The sequence below is a fragment of the Eutrema salsugineum genome, unplaced genomic scaffold, assembly GCF_000478725.1.
Source record: "Eutrema salsugineum unplaced genomic scaffold, Eutsalg1_0 scaffold_5, whole genome shotgun sequence".
Lineage (NCBI taxonomy): Eukaryota > Viridiplantae > Streptophyta > Magnoliopsida > Brassicales > Brassicaceae > Eutrema > Eutrema salsugineum.
In genome coordinates, this window is record NW_006256612.1 from 12916183 (window position 1) to 12936701 (window position 20519).

Below are 20519 nucleotides of genomic sequence, written 5' to 3' on the forward strand. Positions count from 1 at the left end.
TGGAGTGGCAGAAAGGCCTAAAACCTGTGACCTCAGTTTTATATGTATAAAAGTGGTTCTTCTTTAGCCATTTATGTTATAAAAAAAAAGTGGCAACACAACGAGGAACCAAATAAACCAATTTCGTTCGACACATCTTCAAGTTCCTCTAAGAAATGGAACAAATTCCGAGTGGTATCTTTTGATTGATTCCACAGCTTCAACAGCAATGGCTTCTTCTTCAGGATAATAAGCTATAGGATCAGATAGATGCGGTTCCGGAATCTTCAAGACGCCTTCGAGCATGGCGTGGAGGCAGTAGGCTGCATATGTTACATGATACCCACCTTCTTGCACCATAAGCAACCTTCCATGGCTGTGCTCCTCTGCCACTCCCCTCATTATCTGCCCAATCTTTCGAAATCCATTCATCGTCAGGCTTTGTCTCCCGTTTGGATCAAACTGCAGATCCCACAGTAAAGAGTGTGAGTCCATGACATTTCTAATCACCCCGCAACCTAGACATCAGCATCGCCACCACATGTTTAAAGCCAAACCAATCGTTTTAAGCTCAAGAACTTTAAAGGGTATTTTCCTGTGAACCAGACAATAACCAAGGACCAACCAACTTCTTATCACAGCAGAGCCATTTGGAGCAGCGTACATAAGCTATTTACCCGTAATTGTGAGCAAAACTCTTGCAGAAATTGCTCGGCCAGATATATCTAGTCCGGATAGAACTTACATGAACCAATAAAAACAATACCAAACTGTGATCAATGAAGTTCCTAATGGATCACTGAAAAAGCCGACTCTTGGTATATGGTCAGCTCAAATAACCACATAAAGAAACAAACACACTTGCCATAGAGCTTAATTAAACTGCAAAGAGGATTCACTTAGATAGTCGAGTACTAAATAACTTACAGCGCTGGAGTCTTGACCAACAACAAGAACAACCATATCGGGTCCAAACCTTGAAACTGCAGGAACCACCAGCTCAGTCATGGCATATTCATAACCCCGATCACCTGTCCCATTAGGTAAAGGGACATTCAGGTTATAACCCAACCCCACGCCTTCACCAAGTTCATCAATAGACCCTTTCTGTGGGTGAGACGAGCCCCAAGACCCATGGTTCATATGTAGAGACACCGTAAGAACCTTGTCAGAGCTGTAAAACCCTTGAGCTGTGCCATTTCCGTAGTGCACATCGATGTCAATAACCGCAACTCGGGAACAAGAATCCGAATTCAGTGCCAGCTTCACCGCAAGAGCCGCGTTGTTGAGGAAGCAGTAGCCATCGGCTTGAGAAGGCTGTGAGTGGTGGCCTGGTGGGCGTACCAGAGCATATGCAATTTTCCCATAGCTGTCAAGAATGTGTTGCATAGCTGAAAGAGCAGTTCCAGCTGCAAGAAGAGCAGCTTCCCACGAGCCTGGCCTCATGAAAGTACCTGCGGCGATTTCACGCCTTTCTCCTGATTTATCTGCCTCCATTAGTTTGTTAACGTATTCTGTAGAGCAAAGCAAAGATCAAAGTGGGATTTATCGAAAAGATGCCAAATTGAGAAACAGATTCCCGTAAAGGCCATTCCTTTCTGCCCTAATTCGAACCTTTAGATTGACAATCTACCTGAAGAGTGAAACGTAAGAAGCTCCGATACGATTGCGGGACGACCGGGAAACCAATTGACATGGGGAGAGATGGGACCACGTTGGAGAATCGAAACCATGTTCCTGATGCGGTCGGAGTTCTCCGGGTGTTTCTCCAGCACGTCTAGGAATCCTGGGTCGAGCCCGGTGTCGAAGACGCCTTCAACGGCGTCGTGTCGGAGCATTCCTTCGTGCCAGAAGACGTCTACGCCACCGAAGGCGGAGGAGCTGAGCATAATGGAGGATGGAGTTAGCTAAAGGACACTGTATCGTCGTCGTGAACTTAGAAAGTATGTGGAAACGGGGAAAGATTTGGACATAGGAGAAATTTCGTCTGCATTGAGCTGAATTGAAGAAGATGCTGACTTGGCATATTGTTGTTATATTATTGGTTACGGCTTAAACGGGCTTAAATGGGCTTAAACGGGCTTAAACGGGACAACAAAACGGGTCCATAACTTAAAACGAAGTTAAACGGGCAGAGTCTAGACATGTCGGTCTAGTTCGTATTAACATTAGTAGTATGAAACATGTTTGTATTCGGGAAAGTCGTGAAACTGAATTAGTAAAAGATAATGGAACTTGATTATCAGTTTTTTGGTATGAGCAATAGTCCTGGTAGGTGGAAAGTTTTTGGGAAAAGAGAATTTCGTCTTCATTGGGCTGGAGTCTGGACTGAAGAATGAGATACTGACATGGCATATTACTATTGGTTGGGATTTTAGGATTTTAGTATCCACGTAGACGGTATACACTCTTCATAAGAGAAAACATTTCCTTTTAGAATTTTTGCATTACGTATATGTTTTTGAATAGAAATATCATTATGTATCATGAACCACACTTTCAAAGTTCGGTTAATATGGTGTATAACTTTAGGAAAGAAAGAAAAAAATATACACAAAATATTAATCGACATAGAGTTTGTCTTTGTTATTAATGAGAACAACTGTTAGTAGAAAAATGATTCAAAGATAGGAGGATTACTGAGTTTAATTAACCAGACCCGTATTATATAAATCATAATGGCGATCGCAGATCAGTGCAAGAAGAAACATAGCAATTGCTGATTTGGGACCATTCTCTACGCAGCAGGGAAAACGACTTTGAACATTCTTCCAGTCCACCATGCGACGACTTGGAAAAAAAAAAAAGCAAAACAAGAAGACTTGAAAGAAGAAGAATCCAGACTTTTAGGGGTAATACTGTAATTTAATCGAACACCAGAGTCAATTCTTCAGTCTGCGTCTTCTTGCTGCTATAAAGCAGAAGCACAATATTCCCTGCCATTGGCAAGTGAGAGATTTATTCTGTGAAAATGGGATTTCCCCAAAACAAGTTCAACTCTTGTTTCTCCTTCTTTTTCCTATTTTCTTTTCTTACTCTTGCCCCCTTAGCTTTCTCCGAGATCTTCTTAGAGGAGCGTTTCGAAGGTGAAGTATCTATAACACTCTTTTACTGTTTCTTTCTCATCTCTGAATTTATTGTTTTTTAGATTTTTACTTATTGAGGATAGTGAAGCCAAACCCATGCCTCAATCAGAATCTTATGGACTTTCCTTTTTTGGTTAATATAACGATAATATGATTCTGGATTTTCCCTCTTCTTTTTTTTTTTTGTTTGCTTTCTATTTATAGATTTCTGCAATTAACTTAGTCAGATGTGTTTAGGTGGATGGAAAAGCAGGTGGGTCTTATCTGATTGGAAAAGAAACGAAGGAAAAGCCGGAACCTTTAAGCACACTGCCGGTAAATGGCCAGGCGATCCTGACGATAAAGGTAATTTCTTTCGCCGGCGCTTAATTTTATACCACATGCATTTACATAGTAAGAGAATCTTATGTTCTGTGATCTCTGCTTTCCTCTTGTTGTCCTGTGATCTTCCTTATGCTGCAGTGTTTTAGTTATATGTTCTTCTCGCTGCATTGAGTTGTGTCTTTTGTTCTGTGGAAAAAGGCTTGGTTCTCTAGTGTATCGGCTTCGATATTTGATGTTGACTTGAGGAAATAGAATGTTTGTTTAGTTAAACTTAGGAATTTTTGCTTTTTAATTTTTTCTTCGTGTGTGTAGGTATTCAGACCTATAATGATGCCAAGCATTATGCGATTTCTGCTAAGATTCCGGAGTTTAGCAACAAAAACCGGACTCTTGTTGTTCAGTACTCAGTCAAAATTGAACAAGACATAGAATGTGGTGGTGCTTACATCAAGCTTCTTTCTGGCTATGTTAACCAGAAGCAGTTTGGTGGTGATACTCCTTACAGGTAATCTTGTGCCTTGTACCTTAATGTCCCTTTTATAAACATCAGTTCCTAGAAGGTTATATTCAGTCTTAGTCAAGCTGCCTAGGGGTTAGTCATATCGTTGTTGTTTTGAGGCCATAGTGGGAAGAACAATGAATGTGTTAATTTAGTTTCTCCCAGGAACTAATGAATGATTGAATAAATGTTCATGCTTTTTACTACAAGGTCCTCACTTGGTGTTGTGTATGGGGATTCTCATTACTGCTTTTTTTTTTCTCTATTGTATGCAGTCTAATGTTTGGACCAGATATATGCGGAACGCAGACAAAGAAGCTCCATGTTATTCTTTCATATCAAGGACAGAATTATCCAATTAAAAAGGATTTGCAATGTGAAACAGACAAACTAACTCATTTTTACACATTTATTCTGCGACCTGACGCTTCTTACAGCGTCCTGGTTGATAATAAAGAGAGAGAATTTGGTAGTATGTACACAGACTGGGACATCCTTCCTCCGAGGAAGATAAAGGTTAAGAACGCAAAGAAGGTAACTATTTGGATGCTTACAAGGTTTCCAAGAGTCTTTCTTAATGCTATTTGAATTGCTTCAAACCAAACATTTGCAAGATTAGATAGTCGTTTCCGGAGATAATTACACTTAGCTTAGCTATTATGACTTAGTTATTACGAGTAAAATGTATTATTGAGCTAATATATGCAATTACAGTACATTCCTTTCGTCTTTACCTTTGATAGATTTTACCAATCTGTTTTTTGCAGCCAGAGGACTGGGATGACAGAGAGTATATTGACGACCCTAACGATGTCAAACCCGAGGTAAGCTTGTGTAATAAACATGGTAGCAATACCGGAAATACTATTTGTATTGATAGGAAGCGACTCAGTTCCCTTGCTTGTAGTTTTAATTCTTTGTTTGATTCAGGCAACTGGTTCTTTCTTTTGTTATCAGGGTTTCGATTCTATTCCGCGCCAAATTCCAGATCCAAAAGCTAAAGAGGTATGTAATGTACTGTTAAATTGAATACTTTTGAGTGATTGTTTTGTAGCTAACTTTAAGTTGTCTCGTGATCCATCATTCTTTCTTCGCTCATTGGTTTTTTTTTGGAACTCATTGGGTTTTGTGATAGTGTTAAGCTTTATGTTTTGTAACTCTCTGTCTCTACTTGTTTAGCCTGAAGACTGGGACGAGGAAGAAAATGGTCTCTGGCAACCACCAAAGATCCCAAATCCTGCCTTTAAAGGTCCTTGGAAAGCAAAGGTGATTGATTTGACAGTCATCAATGGTTATATAGATTATCCAATTCTTTACCATTTGAAATTTGATCAAAACTTTACTTTTCCTACAGAAAATCAAGAACCCGAACTACAAGGGAAAATGGAAGAACCCTTGGATAGATAATCCAGGCATGTTTCTGTCTTTTAAATTTGTGTTTGTGTTTTGGGCTGAATTTCTTCTTGTAAATACTAAGTTGGAGCTTCTGGGGTTTCCTCAGAATTCGAAGATGATCCAGATCTGTATGTTCTGAAGCCCATACGATACGTAGGCATTGAAGTATGGCAGGTAAAGTCCTGATCTTTCTTTGAATTCTGTCCAATATTAACTTTTATAATCACTACATCACCAGATATTGATATACTAGTCAGTGCAAATTTGTGAAATTATAGTCATGCAAATTTCTAGGCTCTAATTTTTGTGATTAACAAAAAAAAAAAAAAAAAAAAGCTCATCTAGTGCAGCTGGATTGAGACCTTGATGTTAATACTGCAGGTGAAGGCTGGTTCAATCTTTGACAATATCTTGATCAGCGATGACCCGCAACATGCAAGAAGCATAGTGGATGACTATTTTGATCAGCACAGGGAGGTAGATTTCCAAGCCTTTAGATATCTTTTTGGATAAAAATCAAACAAGTTTTCGGATTTGACAAGTGTGTAGCATTTTGCAAACGAGAATGTTAGCACGTTTTACAGAATATAGAAAAATGTCTTATACGTAATCTGATATGCTGTATACTCTGCCATACAAACCCAGTCTGAGAAGGAGTTATTTGCGGAAGCTGAGAAAGAAAGAAAAGCCAGAGAAGATGAGGTTTGTAGATTACTAAACAAGTTCTTGTTTGCTTTTCAAATCTTCTCTGTTTATATTAATCACGAGCATGGCCATACAAAACGACGATTACAGGAATCTCGGAAAGCACGAGAAGAAGGAGAACGTAGACGGAAGGAGAGGGACCACCGGTATGGAGACAGGAGGAGACGCTACAAACGGGTACGTACACATTGAGACCAAATCACTTTCTGTTAGTTGATCTCCTTTGTTATTTCTGGGGAAAAAGTTGAGTGAATATGTTCGAAATGGTTTGTTGTGTGTTTGCAGCCCAATCCACGTGATTACATGGATGATTACCATGTAAGCAGCACTTGGTCTCTTCAATTCTTTTTTTTTTTTTGGTTTTTTTTTCAGAGGTTTTTTATGCATTTTGGTACTGAATGATCTTAAATGTTACTAAAAAATGGTTTAAAATCTGTATGATTTGTGAATTTCGTGTAGGACGAGCTGTAAGGCACAGTGGTGGGCATTTGGCAATGACAACCAATAGAGCCAAGTATTTTATGAAACTGAGATTGTAATTTGGTTTTTCTCTGTGACTGTAATTTGTAACCATTGGTACTAGTTATATAATGTAATTTGGCTTGAAAATTGTTACATGTGGTTTAGAGTATTCACAAGCATATTGCCAAAATTTTAAGTCGACTCTACTCTTGAATCTTCTTTCTTTCAAACCACCCGGCCTTAACTCTTTGGCTTCTAAAATTTATTATTTGATCGCTCGTAATACTATCTGAAAAATATCCTCAAGTAGCAAACTAACTAAATTGTTTGATAAAAAAAAATTCAGTTAACTCTACTCTTATATATCACCAAAGATAATCATCAAATTCTTTTAGTGACCAATACTATCTGATATACAGGGTATCAAATTCCGAGAGACCAAAGAGAATGATACTCTTAATTTGCAGGATTTGAGTTTTAATCTAAATTGGGTTTGAGAAAAGAAAAAAAATAAGAGAGAGAGAGTTTTTAGGACAATCGCCAGGTAATCTTTGATGGTCATCCATCTACATTTCAAATAGTAAATAGACTATTTGTGTCTCTAAATACTAGTAAATACTATAGTAAATAGTGGAATAATAAAACAAAAAAAGGGCATTGCGAAAACGTATACGAAAAGTCAAAACGAAATTTAAACGCGTTTTTTTATGTTGGGCACAAATGTTAAGTGTACCTTTTTCCACTTTAAATGTACGGTTAATATCACATCAACGAAGACTTTAGCTAGTAAAGAAAATTTCAGTTGACGCGATACGCATTAAAGTCGTTATCAATAGACTTTTTTCTGTTTTGTTCTTTAGTGGTACGTTTAATCTGGAACGTCCTTAATATATAGGAATAAGAATTTTACTTGATTAGCTATGGAACTATAATTAGTCTTTAATGGATATAATATTAATAGCGGAAAGTCTGAAAGGTGATGGTGCACGGTGCTTCTCAAGAGCTTTTGATACGCAAGTGGAGCACTCATGATAAGCGAAGTTGTCTATTAAAGTGTTAACCGTAACATTTTTTATAATGTGACACACCACCATTGGAATCCAATGACTGCATTAAAATAGTTATATTTATTTTCATTTTGGCTGTAGTTGAATTTTCGGATGTGGTTTTTTACTAGTGCTTTGTACGTGTGTACCTAAATGTTGATGGAGACTGATTGTATTCCTTTCAAACCTTTGTTGCGGACTTGATTCCTAAACTTAGGCCACTGATCGAGTTCAGTTTTCGAGTCATACGCAAGACGGCAAGATTTGCTTTATTAAGGAGAGAGCATTTGTTTTAGCACTAATGAGAAACACAACGTAACACAAATCAGAAGGACAAGTGCCACTTACTTTATCATCACTTATGTTCTGTCTATGGGTTAATATTTACATGACCAAGTTTATACGATTCTTGAACCTATCTTTAGACAAATGCAAAAAGGTTGTCTTTTGGACCCCCATATTTGTTCAGGTTATCTCATGTGAGAGCCCACCCTCCCTTCTTCATCTATTCCCAATTAATATTCTTTATTTCCTGGCAACCTGAATTTTGCTTCTGAACACGATTCATATTTTGGAGAAGTTTATTTGTTGGCACCAGACCTCACCATAAAGGCAGAAATGTTAAGAATTTTTATGTCAATAACAACATGAATTATGCAAGTTTTAGTTCATGTAGTGATACACTAACATCATCAGTACAGCTAGCTAGACTACGTGTTTTGGTCTCATGGAATTTTATGAAATATAGCAATTAAACAAACTACAACATTTTGTTTTTCAATTGAAGACTTGCACTCAACGAATAAATAACTGGTCTTCATACAAAATCAAGGGTTAAAAAGAATCAAGGCTTAAAAATAAGAATAATTAAGGTTTAGTAATGGAGACAAATACCTAATATTTAATTATGAAATTATCCTCCACTTTAATTTGCCCCCCATTTGTTCAAGAAGTTTGAAAAAGCAGTTCGAAATAAAAGGGGAATAGACAAACGAGCAAGAGCCCGTGAGTTTACGAGAACATGGCCCCTTTCATCAACAATTTTCGTAGGGCCGATAATGACATCTTGCAATAACACTTAGTCACTTATCAATCAATATCTTGTAGACAAAATCTCTTTTATTTATCAAACTCTCGAAGACAAAACGCATACCTATATCATAATCTATGTACATATAAGAATTAAGAATGATTCCACCTTTTTCTCTATGGATATTCGTATCTGCCATCTAACTGCCACATACTGTATAACACTTTTGTAATTATTTCACTTGCATATTTTTCACATTTAATTTTATATATTATACTATATTTTATAATCAGTGTTGTAATTTTATTATTATTTAAATATCATCTTTTAGATATTTTTGTAAGTATAGCTAACTAATTGCAAAGTAAATGTAACGCTATATAAAATTTAGCCAACAAATTATTTGGTCCATATAATTTTATTTTCTTTTGGTCATAAGTCCATATTCACGATTTATTTTTATATATGATTTACTTTAGTGTTATGTCTTAGTATTGATTTTTAAGTTATTTCTGTATTACATTTGTGCTTTCAACTTTTTGGTAACGATATAATCGGTTTCACAAATTGACTATGATGTTTTGGAATTTTATTAGCTTACTTTGATTAATCGTGTACGCTTGATTTTTGTAATATTTTTTTTTTTTATCGTTTCCAATGACATTTTTCAATACCATAGTCGAACTTAATGAAAAGACACTGATTATAACTATAAAAAGATTAGTAATGATATACTAATCCTAAAACAGAGAGAAAAATACATGGTCGAGTTAAGCTAGATCTAAAACGAAATTTTGTTCAAAAGAACTTTATTACTATTAATCCCATCCCCGCGACCTCTAATCCTATAATAAATGGGTAGTTATTACTAATTCTCTCATTATCACTATCTAAAACAACACTAGCATTAGTCTGGCCACATGATACAGAACTCGTACGTATGTACATGTATTTCACCATCTTAATGTTTTTCATGGATTGAATCATCATCATCAATCTTTATGGCGACATGGTGACAAGAGTCCACTGAACTCTCTCCACGCGATTGACCAACAGTGTTCGATATATCAACATCACATAAGATTGTGACAACATGATCATCATCATCGTGAGATTTGATTGGCACGGCACGACCAAGGCTTCCAGCATCCGGCTTCTCGGATGACACGGACGGCTTCATCTTGTTCTTAAATCTTGCAGCGGATGCAAGCTCGTGTACAGATTCAGAGATTTTTTCGGTTAAATTAACAATATCAATGAGCAGGGAGATTGTGGTCATCAAAGAAATCATTTGTAGAGGCTCAACATCGTTCAAGATGCCCGATTTGAGTAAAGTAGAAAGAGCTTTGCATGCAGATTGTGAGTTTAAGACATGGATATCAGAAGAAGATGATTTTGTCATTTTCTTTAATCCAATTGACGCTTCTTTCATGGATTTTCCTGACTCCGTGCTCATTCTTCTTAATGGTTCTTCTAATTTCTTTTTTATGTCCATTGGGATCTAATAGAAAAATAAGAGATTAAAGGGTTAGCAGTAATATAACAATATCAACTATATAAACATATTACTTGGAATTTCTATTAATTATGTTTTGTTTAGGTTAAAAATATTTGTCACATATTTTATTGTTTTTTTTCCAAATATTATTTCAAATGCAAATATTTATCAAAGGTTATATAAAAAGCAATACCTGAAAATCTGAGTTGATATATGAATTTAAGGCATCAATACGGTAGGCACACTGTCGGAGTAATGCAGCCACGGCAAGGTATTGTTTCCATGGATGCCTAAATCTAAATTGGCCGTGACGCGGTTCCCATTTTGCGAAATTAGCCTAAACACAAGTGAACAACATTACATATCAATACAAAATCAAATCCAAATTATTTCAAAAAGGGTAAAAAATATTTATTGAAGTGAAGCGAACAAGAAGGGAAAGACCCACCAAAGCTTCTTCATTGCTTTTTGAGTTGAGAACAACTTTATATCTTTCAAGATTCCTCCTCCTCTTCTCCACCTCTTTGATGTCCCCATCCTCTGTCGCTTCAAAATATTCGTCCCCAAATTCTGCCAATTTCCAACTTTTTAGTTCGTAATCATACTATAAAAATACTACAAATATCTAGAGAATTTTGCTAAAAGTCTAGGAAACTACATGCATAAATCAGTTGTATATAGGAACATTTTTCAAGAAGATCTCCTAAAAACAAATGCGATATTTTCGTAAAACAATTTTTTTATTTAAAAAAAAAAAAGTGGTATACTGAGGGATTGTATAAGTACATAATAATTTTACTCAAAGAAAGAAGGGAAAGAAAGAAAAACCTAGAAGGAAGTGGGAGAGTGTGTCAAAGTTGGAGACAAGAAGAGAATGAAGGTCTTGTCCAGCCCAGACGGGGCAAACAAAGATAGAGATTAGGACACAACTGACTCCTCCCATTATCACTGTCGATAATCTCTTATGGGCCAACTCCAATATCTCGTCCTCTCTAAACCCCGACACCGATATCAGCGAGAACGTCAATATGAATATCAATATCCCATAATCGTATCTTGCCTTCACCCTCGGGAAGAACCTCACAAACGTCGACAACGCAGCTGCACATACACGATCGATGTATTTATAATATTAATTTATGCAAATACGAGTGTCTCAAAGATCACGAGTTCGAACTTCAATAAAGAACTTATATAAATCAGGGTTATTACCTTGCACAAAGACAAAGATGGCGAGAAGAATGGGTTCTATTGTTGGACCCGAAAAACTTGCTAGGTGATGCGCTCCAATCCCTAGTCCTCCCGCTACTAATGTTGCCACTGCTCTATTAATTCCTTTCCCAAGTGTGGCCCCTAAATACACATGCATGATCACCAACCCAAAGTTATGATTATAGCAAACAATTTTAACACAAGTGTATATGTAGTATACAACTAAAGCGTTTCGCATTCGTCTCTATATTTTGTCTTGTTAGAAAGTGGCTGATTCATGGTCACATGATCATGGACTGACCTACGGAGAATTCAAAGACCACAACAACGGTCATGACTGCCCACATTGCATTGACACCAAAGTTGTCGTAGAGAGGTTGATAGTAATAGAAGGAAGAGACTAGAGCAAGAGCAAGTCCCACTTTGAATGCATGAACCACTCTTCTCGGGTCTTCTTTTCCTACTCTCCTCCCTTCTCTGACTATCTCTCTCACTTTCTCCATTGCACCTTCTTGATGATCACTCACCTCTCAAATCTTTTTTATATCCTCTTAAGTAACTAGTTTCAGAAAGAGAGAAGGAGATGACTTGTTGTTTTGTCTAGATGAGTCGGTTGTTATATATAAGGAGCAAGAGAGACTCTTCTTTGGGACTCATCATGAAATATTATTTTATTTTCTAAACAAAATTTTCTGTGGTGCGTTGTACTTCGAACTTTACGGGTTTCAACAAATTGAAAATGTAAAGAATCAAATATTATAAATTACAGGCAGAGAGTACTTACGTAACCAAATTCTACTTTGTTGCTGATTTGATCCGATATTTAAAAGTAGAGCCATTAGTAGCAATAGCATGCTTTATGTTTTTTTTTTTCATTGTTAATTTGTTTCCAAAATTGCCAGTAAAAGTTCACGTCCCAAAGAAATTCTATTTCTATAAAAATTTAATAGTGCTTTCCAACATTTGATATCCAACTGTTTCTAGAGTTGCTATTTGTATATTAAAATCAAATATTAAACTAAATATTTATAGAATGACCATGTCCACTAGTAATCTCCTTTTTTGTGTTCTTAAACGACATATAGATTAAGAAGGTTTTATGTATTATTGTAAAATATAATATTAAATGGAAAAAGGTAAAGGCCTGAACATGGCTAGAACGCGGGAATAGAGAGCAGGTGGTCCTTTTTGCACCGATCGAGATTACACTCCGCCTTGGCAAGTGTCAAGTTGGCGCCAACGTACGGAACTCAGTACCCCCCAAATCGTACAAGGCACTTTATTTTTAAAATTAGTATTTTTATACTAACTAAACTTTTTCTTCATACAGAAAATCTATTGAAAGAAAATGACGGTACAACAATCCAAATCTTTGACATAGTACACAAATTCATTTCAACTTTTAACATTTGTTTTTTGAACAATTACTTCAACTTTCAACTATTATGTATTTTAACCACGCAATTGAAAAATTTAGCAGCGTAATACCACATAAGATTAATTAGCCAATCCACTTATTCACTCGTGTTTTAAAAATATCCCCATTTTCCACTCTAGTAATAACATCATCAACAACGATCAAACTGGTCTCTCCATGGATAAACATGCGAATGAGTTTTTTCATCAGTTCCACTTTCCACCTTTTCCGATTATATCATCCCTCATGTTTTTATCCATTGTTCTGAAATCTTACATCATTTTGAATTAATTTGGTAAATAGCTCACAAGACACCTGGAAAAAGGAAAAAAAAAAAATTGTCTGGCATAGAACGTAAGCCCGGAAAAAATTTCGTATCATAATATCAACACAAACCATTACACAGTATGAGCTGATAAAAAATAAGAAAATTAAAAATACACCCCGACTACAGATGATATGTATGTCGACCATTACCATTCTAAGAACTCGTATCCACTCGCCAAGAAACTATACCACAAACCAAAACTTGAAGAAGGTAAATCAATTGAAAGATAGACAAAAAGAAAGAAAGATATTTTATATATAAAAACGGAGAGGACTAAAGCCCGAACGAATATAAACTCTACAAATCACTCTACTAAAACACCACCAAAACTGACTTCTTCTCTACCCTTTCGTGTCTCCCCTCAATTTACACACCCCCTGATATCTCCAAACCTCATCGTTTTTTCGTCTATCACTCATCTTTTCTGTACACAGACATGAGCAACACCAGGACGCGAATGTTACAAGTGTTTCCGTGCGGCACATATGCGCACGAGTGCCTCTTTGTGTTGCTTTACATCCAAGCCAGAGAACCTCCTTTGTCATTTGCATTTTGTGGCCGTCCTCTTGTTGGTGTTGCTGGCCTATTTGCGTTTAGCTCCTGCAAATTAAAAAAAAATGCCAATGCTACACTAAGTACCATTCTTTCAGGTCAAACTATGTGCTGAGATTCACTTATCAAGTGATGCAATAGGAACCTGCATCCACGTATCTTCTATATGTCTTTCTGGTGAAGTTTCAGTTGATGTAATTGCTGGAGGTAACGGATGTATGAGCTTAGGAACCACTACAAGATCTCTCCCCAATACCAAGATAGCCCCAGCATTGTTCGCAGTACCTGAGATTAAGCATTAAGACTTATAAACCAACAAAAACAATCCCATCAAAATATCTAAGCAAGTTGTGGCATTAGAGAGTCCATGCACATACCACAATAGTTCGTTGCGGAAAAGAGCGTTATCAAATGCCCCTGAGCGAAACGCTCAAATCCATCCATCACGCATTCGTGTGCACGTACAATTAATTGAAGATCATTGTTGTTACAGAACTCCATCACACGGTCAGGCTACAAAATACCAAGTCTTGGTGAATAACAGAACCGGTAAAAATGAATGCAAAACCAATTAACACTTATTCATTTGGTAAGTTATTGGGAGAAAGCTAGATTATAGTCCTTGGTTTTCAAGAAAAATATAACATATATACCCAGACAATTATCCAAGACCAAGGGTACAACAATAGCACCATCTTATTGCACAAAAAAAAGAAAAGACGAGCCGATTTTATGAAGGGAGGAAAAAGAAAATTCAGACAACATACAAATTTGAAACAAAAGAAAATTACTCACCCCGAAAGTAACCAATCCAGGGCCTCTAGCATTGGGCCTTAAACCTTCGACACTGTCATTTTCAGTCGGATCCGACCTAAAGAATTTCAAAATTAACAAACTAGTAAGACTTAAACCAAAAAAATATCCAGAAAACATATAGAAGACATGGACTGACCATAATAAATCCATGAGCACAATGGAGCCAGCTTCCATTGTAATTGGGCGTTGAATATTTTCTATCTGCTCCACATGATTTATAGAACGACCAATACCCCCATGCATACAGATAATTTTCTTCTCAATCGATGCAGCCAGAGGTAGCCAATTGAATAAACGGTTTATTCGGTGCCACACCCAGATTCCATCACGTTCACCCTGCAAAGCAACCAAACCATCAGACAACTAAACGTGGAAACAAGAGATTCAAAAGCAGAATACATTACCATTCGCTCAATACACTCTATTCGGAAGCCAAAAAGAGCATTGATATCTGCGGCTTCGTGGTTTCCTCGAATTAAGTGTACGTTATGCTGGTATTCAACCTGCATTAACGACAATAGAATGTCAAACCCTCTATTGTCAAGTAACTAGAACACCTGCATCAAGTCAAAAATAACATAATCCGCTTAGAACTACCTTTAATGCAAGCAGAAGTGAGATTGTTTCTAGACTGTGTTGACCCCGGTCTACATAGTCCCCTAAGAAGAGGTAATCGATGTATCTGACAATTACACAACAGAATGAGCAATGTCCCAGAAAAAATAGCAAAACCAAAAGAAGTAGCGGCAATTGATGTAAGAATTTTTAGAAATGCACTTACGATATGTCTCCAGCTGTAGATGGTGAACCATATTCATCAAAAAGGCGCATAAGATCCCCAAACTGCCCATGCAGATCACCAAATATTTTGATAGGAGCTCTAAGTTGTAATACAGTTGGTTCACTTGAGAAGATACGTTCTGCACTATCACAGAGATCAGCTATTTCATTGCAATCTAGGAAAAACTGGCGACGAACTGGAGGCTTCCACCCACGAGGCTTCAGAAGATGAGCTATCACCTATTAACACATAGTTAAAAGACAGTTCATTACAAATTGACACCTGGCCAAACTACTAAGTGAATATTTAGGCACCCAATTCCCAATTGAACGAAATAGAGGATGCAAAGGAATCTTCACCAGTGAGTTAGCAGTAATGCAAGCCAGGAGATAGTATACTTTTTTCGAGGGAAAAAAAAAAGATCACATACTTTTACAATAGCATTTCAAGATATTTTCGATTTCTACCATCGCAACCAAACAATTAATCAATGCCACAGCAAGAAAGCATCTTATAATAGCTCTGACTGTACCCTTTTATTGTAAATTTTACCAGATGTATTACTTGTGTAATCCACACTAAGGACCAAAAGATTTTGTGCAGCACATCATGTAGAGAATCAAAATCTTACCTTCTTTGGAACACTACTGATTGACATTTGTCGATCTAATAATTTCCTTGCTGCTGTTGCACTTTCTGGTGTCCCATAACTAACACGACGTCCTTCATTTTCAAATTGATCAATAGATAACTGTCTAACCATTCCACCCAAGGCGCCACCAGTTTCTGCAGCAACCACCACCTAATAAAAAGTGCCAGAACCATTATAAACCAAGAATGTATAAGTGGTAAAACTCTGGGGCAAGACATTCTAGTGAATGAAGAGCATGATGTTAAAAATATATTGCAAGCTTTATATTTGATTCAAGACAATAAGTGTGACACTCACGGCTCTATGATGAAGACGGATCCCTGCAGGAGTAACACCGACTGATCCCATAGAATCTGGCTTGATTAGCGAAGATGTAGGTGTCCCACTAGGCGTAGCCTCTGCACCACAATCCCTATCTGGGAGTTCAACTTCACCATTGACCTGCCGTGCCTTGGCAGCAGCCAACGTAGCACTGATCGCCTCAGCTTCTGCTGCTGATGCTTCAACGAGATACTCCACACCCTTGCTCGTTCTCCTACAAAGTTGTGTTGGATTGTCGTCACTAATACATCACTGTGTTAACGACACAGCACAAAATAAATCAAATATTTTTAAGGATTTTGGCTAACCGAGTTCCTGGAAGTATTGCATTTTCAGAGCTTATATCAGTATACATATCACCATTTACAGGAGGTGCAACAGGGCTTCCCAGCACAACAGCACCATCAGCGGCTGAACCAGATAACTCCCTGTTCCTTTCATCTGAAAAACCATACCTTCCAGGTAACCGACCTGGTGGCGAATTTGTTGCCGCAGCTGCAGCAGCATGAGACGCAGCATATGTTGTTTCCGCCGCCGCAAGATCTTCAGCAACCAATAGGTCATCGAGTAACACCCCTAAAGTGTCAACAAACTAGTTAACTTGTTGTGATCCCATCTTTTGAAATTAAATAGTTGCAAGCAGATTACAAGATGGGGGAAACTAACTTTTGGAGAAATACAAAACCAAAAGCATCTTTTACAATAAATAATTCTGATATAATCTCTCAAATTTGAACAAAAAACAATAGCTATTTAAGAAAGTGTAATTCTACAGTGTCACAAACATGGTCATACGATGTATATTATGCCACAGTTACAGAACTATCCAATCATAGAAATCGGTTCATTCTCATGGAGATGCACATGAATTTTGAAATCTAAATGGTGGTCAGTATCAGAACATCATTAGAAACATTGACATAAGCTTTTCTCCTTACCTCCACGTAAACCGCCATAGATAAATATCAAATCACCGACGGCCGCAGCAGCATGCCTACAACGCCTAGTCAGTTCAACAGAAGCATCACCACCAGCTGCGTCGGCACTATACCTGCCAGTTCTAGGGCTAGTAACTACTGATTTCGTATCACACCATACACCTGCTGCAGTATCCAATACTGGACAAAGACAATAGATGATATAATCAGAGAACTGTATATCCACTCAATGTAGATGCACTCACTGCACATTTTTTTTAAAAACCAATACAGCTCTCGTCTATAAACGAGACACATTTCAACAATGGCTAAAATGCTTCAGTGATAATTTTATGGCTAAAAACACCTCGATGGGCAGAAAATAACAGCAAATGCCCCTTTACAATTATACATGAATCAACAATAGCCTACAGAACACTAAATATGGTGCACCTATTATCAAGGAAACATAAGTATTTCCTCAATGACCATCCCAACAGCACAAACATCAGATCAGATATTCAGATTGCTTCTGTTTATTGGCTAACCTGCAACACTGGATGAGTCTTCAACCATGCGTCCACCACCAAGTGCCCCACCGGACACATGAAGTCTTGCATTTACAAAGACCTAAATAATCCATCAAACAGTTTAATTATTCTGACGAGACCAGATAAAAGAAACAAAGAGGAAGAAGTATCCCATACTGCTGCATGCTGATATCTAGCAGATGGTGAGACACCAGGGGCTATGGCCCATTCCCAACGTCCATCTCTGTGCTTAGCAAGTCCATATGCACTGGCCAGAGGCTATCCATCAAATGTTGAAAAAAAAACAAAATTTAGCCCCTCGATCAAGCATTCAAGGCATTGAGCATAATTGTAAGGAAACTCTTCCACTTACCACACTATTTGCATCCCTTCCACCACAAAGGAGAAGAAGACCATCGGAACGCGCACTTGCAGTTGCATACCTAGATACAACGTACAAATAGCAAAAACAATATTACTCCCGCGCCAAGTACATAATCATAGAAGAGTATACTCAAACTTACATGCAGGGCGGTGGACCTTCCCCTTCTGGTTCCAGCTTACGCCATTCATAAGGCTTGGCGGCAGTATCCAACGCCCATACATCAGCGAGTGGACGTTTTCCTAATAGTTTATTAAAAGGAGTTCAGAAACTAGGAGCTCTAAGGATAATATGAGGCTTTCATATAAAATACTGAGAATAAGCCAGCATGGAAAATTGCATACCATCATTTCCACCAATTGCCATGAGATACCTTTGTCCCACAAGTGCCATGACATGTCCATAACGTGGTCCTGGTCCAGGACCCTGAACAACAACCCTGGATTGAGGACAGTCTATATCAAGACACAAACAAGTAAATGAACTTTAAACCGAGATAGCCACTAGTAGCGGGTTTATTTTCAAACCTGTGCCATCGTGGCCGTTGTTGCGTGAGATCAAGAACGTGAAGGTCTTCGGCTGATAAACCAGCAGGACCAATTCCACCCTGCACCAGAGGGAGAATTCAGAAGCACTTAAGTTGAAAGCTGATTGAAAATGATCATCTTGAATTGATAAGCGTACATCATACACATAATATATTAGCATTGTTTCTCCCTACCTGTATAACTACCATAGTCCCGACTGCAGTTGCAACATGAGCAGCCCTTGGGGTTGGTGGTTCTCCGAATGGTGTAAGCCTGCAGCCTCATTTCATCAAATTAACTGGTATCCACACTTTTAAAATAAGCAGGATCTCATGCAGTTTTCATACTTAGGATATGTTGATTAACAACCAACAAAAAATTCACATTTTATGCTTACCTAGTCCACTTATTAGAAAGGACATCATAACAATGAACATCGGCAGTTGCTCCAGCCAGCCCTGCACAGCGAAGAACATCCTAATTATTTAACACAACCAGGCAAGTCTAGGAACCTCAAAAAACAACAAGAGCTAGAACATAATGGAATTATAGATCCAAGATCGAGGTATTGCTAATAATGTTCCACAGCCAATGCTATGTTCCAGGTACTACACCAAGTTATTGCCTCTGCCACATGAAAAAGGTTGCAAAGCAATAAAAGTTGAGAAAACACTTTCAACCATAAACTTAGCTTGATATTAACAGGACAACTAAGAAAATGAAGAAATGAATTCTGACAAGTGGCAACTTAAACTTTATACATGACAAGATAGATAACGAGTAAACATTTTCGATCATTCAGAAGCGAGCCTTCAATTCAAGGAAGGCTAACTAAAACTTCCCCGATAGGCGTGAATAGTGACAGAATTAGGCCAAAGGTAACACAAAATTAGTAAGAAGTAAGGCAAAGGACAAGGCAAACGTACGGATGCCGGCACTTCCAGCTGCTGAAGTTGGAGTTCCGGTGCCCCCAGAGTTACCCTCAAGGGCCGTGGCACCACCAAATAATACAAGACGAGGACCAATGTAACCAGGCGTTCCCTCCTCACCAACGGCCGGCACCGCCGTCAACGTGTGGCCACACCTAGGGCCAGGCCCGTCTTCCTTTTTATCCATCAAAGCATCCACCACCGAATAGTTTGGCGCACACCTCGGACCAACAGCTTGCGCCGGCTGCTCTTGATTCACAGCTGCGGCCGCTGGCTGTTGGGAAGTCGTCGGGTCAGGGCAAGAAAGCGGTGGCACCGATCCGCCTTCTGGAGGTGATTGGTCTTGAGGCGCCTCCCTATCCATAGGCAACGGAGATTGCCCTCCATCATGGTTCAGAGACTCCCGATCCTGATCGTTCTCAGGCACCATAGACGAATCCTCATCCATATTATGATCAATCGAAAGCTTCAAAAGGTAAACCTAACTTAGACCGATCCAGCTAAAATTAGCACAAAACTGCATCTCTGATCAACATCTCTCTGTTCAGTCTACGCATCCGGAGAAATTCCGGCGTAAAATCGAAACCCTAGCTTCCCCGGTGAGATCGACGAGCTTGTTTAGAAAAGGAAACAGTTATTTTCCTGGAAAATCAAAGAGAAGCAGACATTCGCAGAATTTGGAAAAACGAAATTCGTCCCACCTTTCTTTTTTTTTTGGTTTAATCAAGTTACTCTCTCTCTCCTCTCTCTATAGTATAATATAAAGCCTAATTAGTAATCAGAATTAACCCTGGAGCCTGGAGGAGACGCGAAAGGAAGGAGGGAAGAGAAAAAGAGATACCAACTCAACTCCAAATATACCAAGCCTCGACTCTATATATGTATGTATGTATCGACGCCTTATATACTGGATATGGAAAGAGAAAAAGTTTTTTTTTTTGCGGTAAAAATATAACCTAAGCTCAATTAGTTTTTAATTCTCGATATAAAAGACTTTAAATAATCATTTTGGTGATGACATAAGCAAATTATTTATTTTTGTTCATTGAAATGTTTATCGAAATGTCAAATGGAAAATGTCAGAATTCTTTTTTTAAAATACTCAAAATAGAAATAATTGGAGTTCCATGA

General features: G+C 37.9%; 4 protein-coding genes across 6 annotated transcripts; 1 reads left to right on the forward strand and 3 right to left on the reverse strand.

Moving 5' to 3' along the window:
- LOC18994029 (histone deacetylase 8) lies at positions 1-1983 on the reverse strand. The gene is made up of 3 exons (XM_006417624.2): positions 1613-1983; positions 907-1493; positions 1-441 (listed from the first exon to the last, which is right to left on the reverse strand). Exons 1-3 carry the CDS (start codon positions 1866-1868, stop codon positions 139-141), a joined length of 1146 nt encoding a protein of 381 aa, XP_006417687.1. The 5' UTR covers positions 1869-1983; the 3' UTR covers positions 1-138.
- Positions 1984-2923: 940 nt separating this feature from the next.
- On the forward strand, positions 2924-6623 carry LOC18994030 (calreticulin-3). The gene is made up of 14 exons (XM_006417626.2): positions 2924-3065; positions 3303-3410; positions 3702-3894; positions 4164-4422; positions 4656-4712; positions 4846-4893; positions 5068-5154; positions 5243-5300; positions 5390-5457; positions 5665-5760; positions 5929-5985; positions 6079-6165; positions 6274-6306; positions 6448-6623. Exons 1-14 carry the CDS (start codon positions 2951-2953, stop codon positions 6457-6459), a joined length of 1278 nt encoding a protein of 425 aa, XP_006417689.1. The 5' UTR covers positions 2924-2950; the 3' UTR covers positions 6460-6623.
- Positions 6624-9387: 2764 nt separating this feature from the next.
- On the reverse strand, positions 9388-11743 carry LOC18994031 (aluminum-activated malate transporter 2). Of its 2 annotated transcripts, XM_024153082.1 has the most exons (7): positions 11538-11743; positions 11237-11377; positions 10853-11125; positions 10473-10594; positions 10218-10361; positions 9581-10027; positions 9488-9523 (listed from the first exon to the last, which is right to left on the reverse strand). In XM_024153082.1, exons 1-7 carry the CDS (start codon positions 11737-11739, stop codon positions 9488-9490), a joined length of 1365 nt encoding a protein of 454 aa, XP_024008850.1. In that variant the 5' UTR covers positions 11740-11743. The 2 variants fall into 2 exon arrangements, with proteins under 2 accessions (XP_006417690.1, XP_024008850.1); XM_006417627.2 differs by having other exon boundaries at positions 9388-10027.
- Positions 11744-13010: 1267 nt separating this feature from the next.
- LOC18994032 (serine/threonine-protein phosphatase BSL2) lies at positions 13011-20230 on the reverse strand. 2 transcript variants are annotated; one of them, XM_006417628.2, is made up of 21 exons: positions 19386-20230; positions 18857-18917; positions 18654-18732; positions 18460-18539; positions 18277-18371; positions 18075-18174; positions 17924-17993; positions 17728-17829; positions 17569-17650; positions 17042-17221; positions 16412-16679; positions 16080-16317; positions 15762-15932; positions 15131-15369; positions 14947-15031; positions 14754-14852; positions 14486-14685; positions 14329-14404; positions 13911-14046; positions 13679-13818; positions 13011-13581 (listed from the first exon to the last, which is right to left on the reverse strand). In XM_006417628.2, the coding sequence occupies exons 1-21, from the start codon at positions 19834-19836 to the stop codon at positions 13495-13497; spliced, it is 3039 nt and encodes a 1012-aa protein (XP_006417691.1). In that variant the 5' UTR covers positions 19837-20230; the 3' UTR covers positions 13011-13494. The 2 variants fall into 2 exon arrangements, with proteins under 2 accessions (XP_006417691.1, XP_024007794.1); XM_024152026.1 differs by having other exon boundaries at positions 18857-19086; positions 19386-19793.
- Positions 20231-20519: the final 289 nt, after the last annotated feature.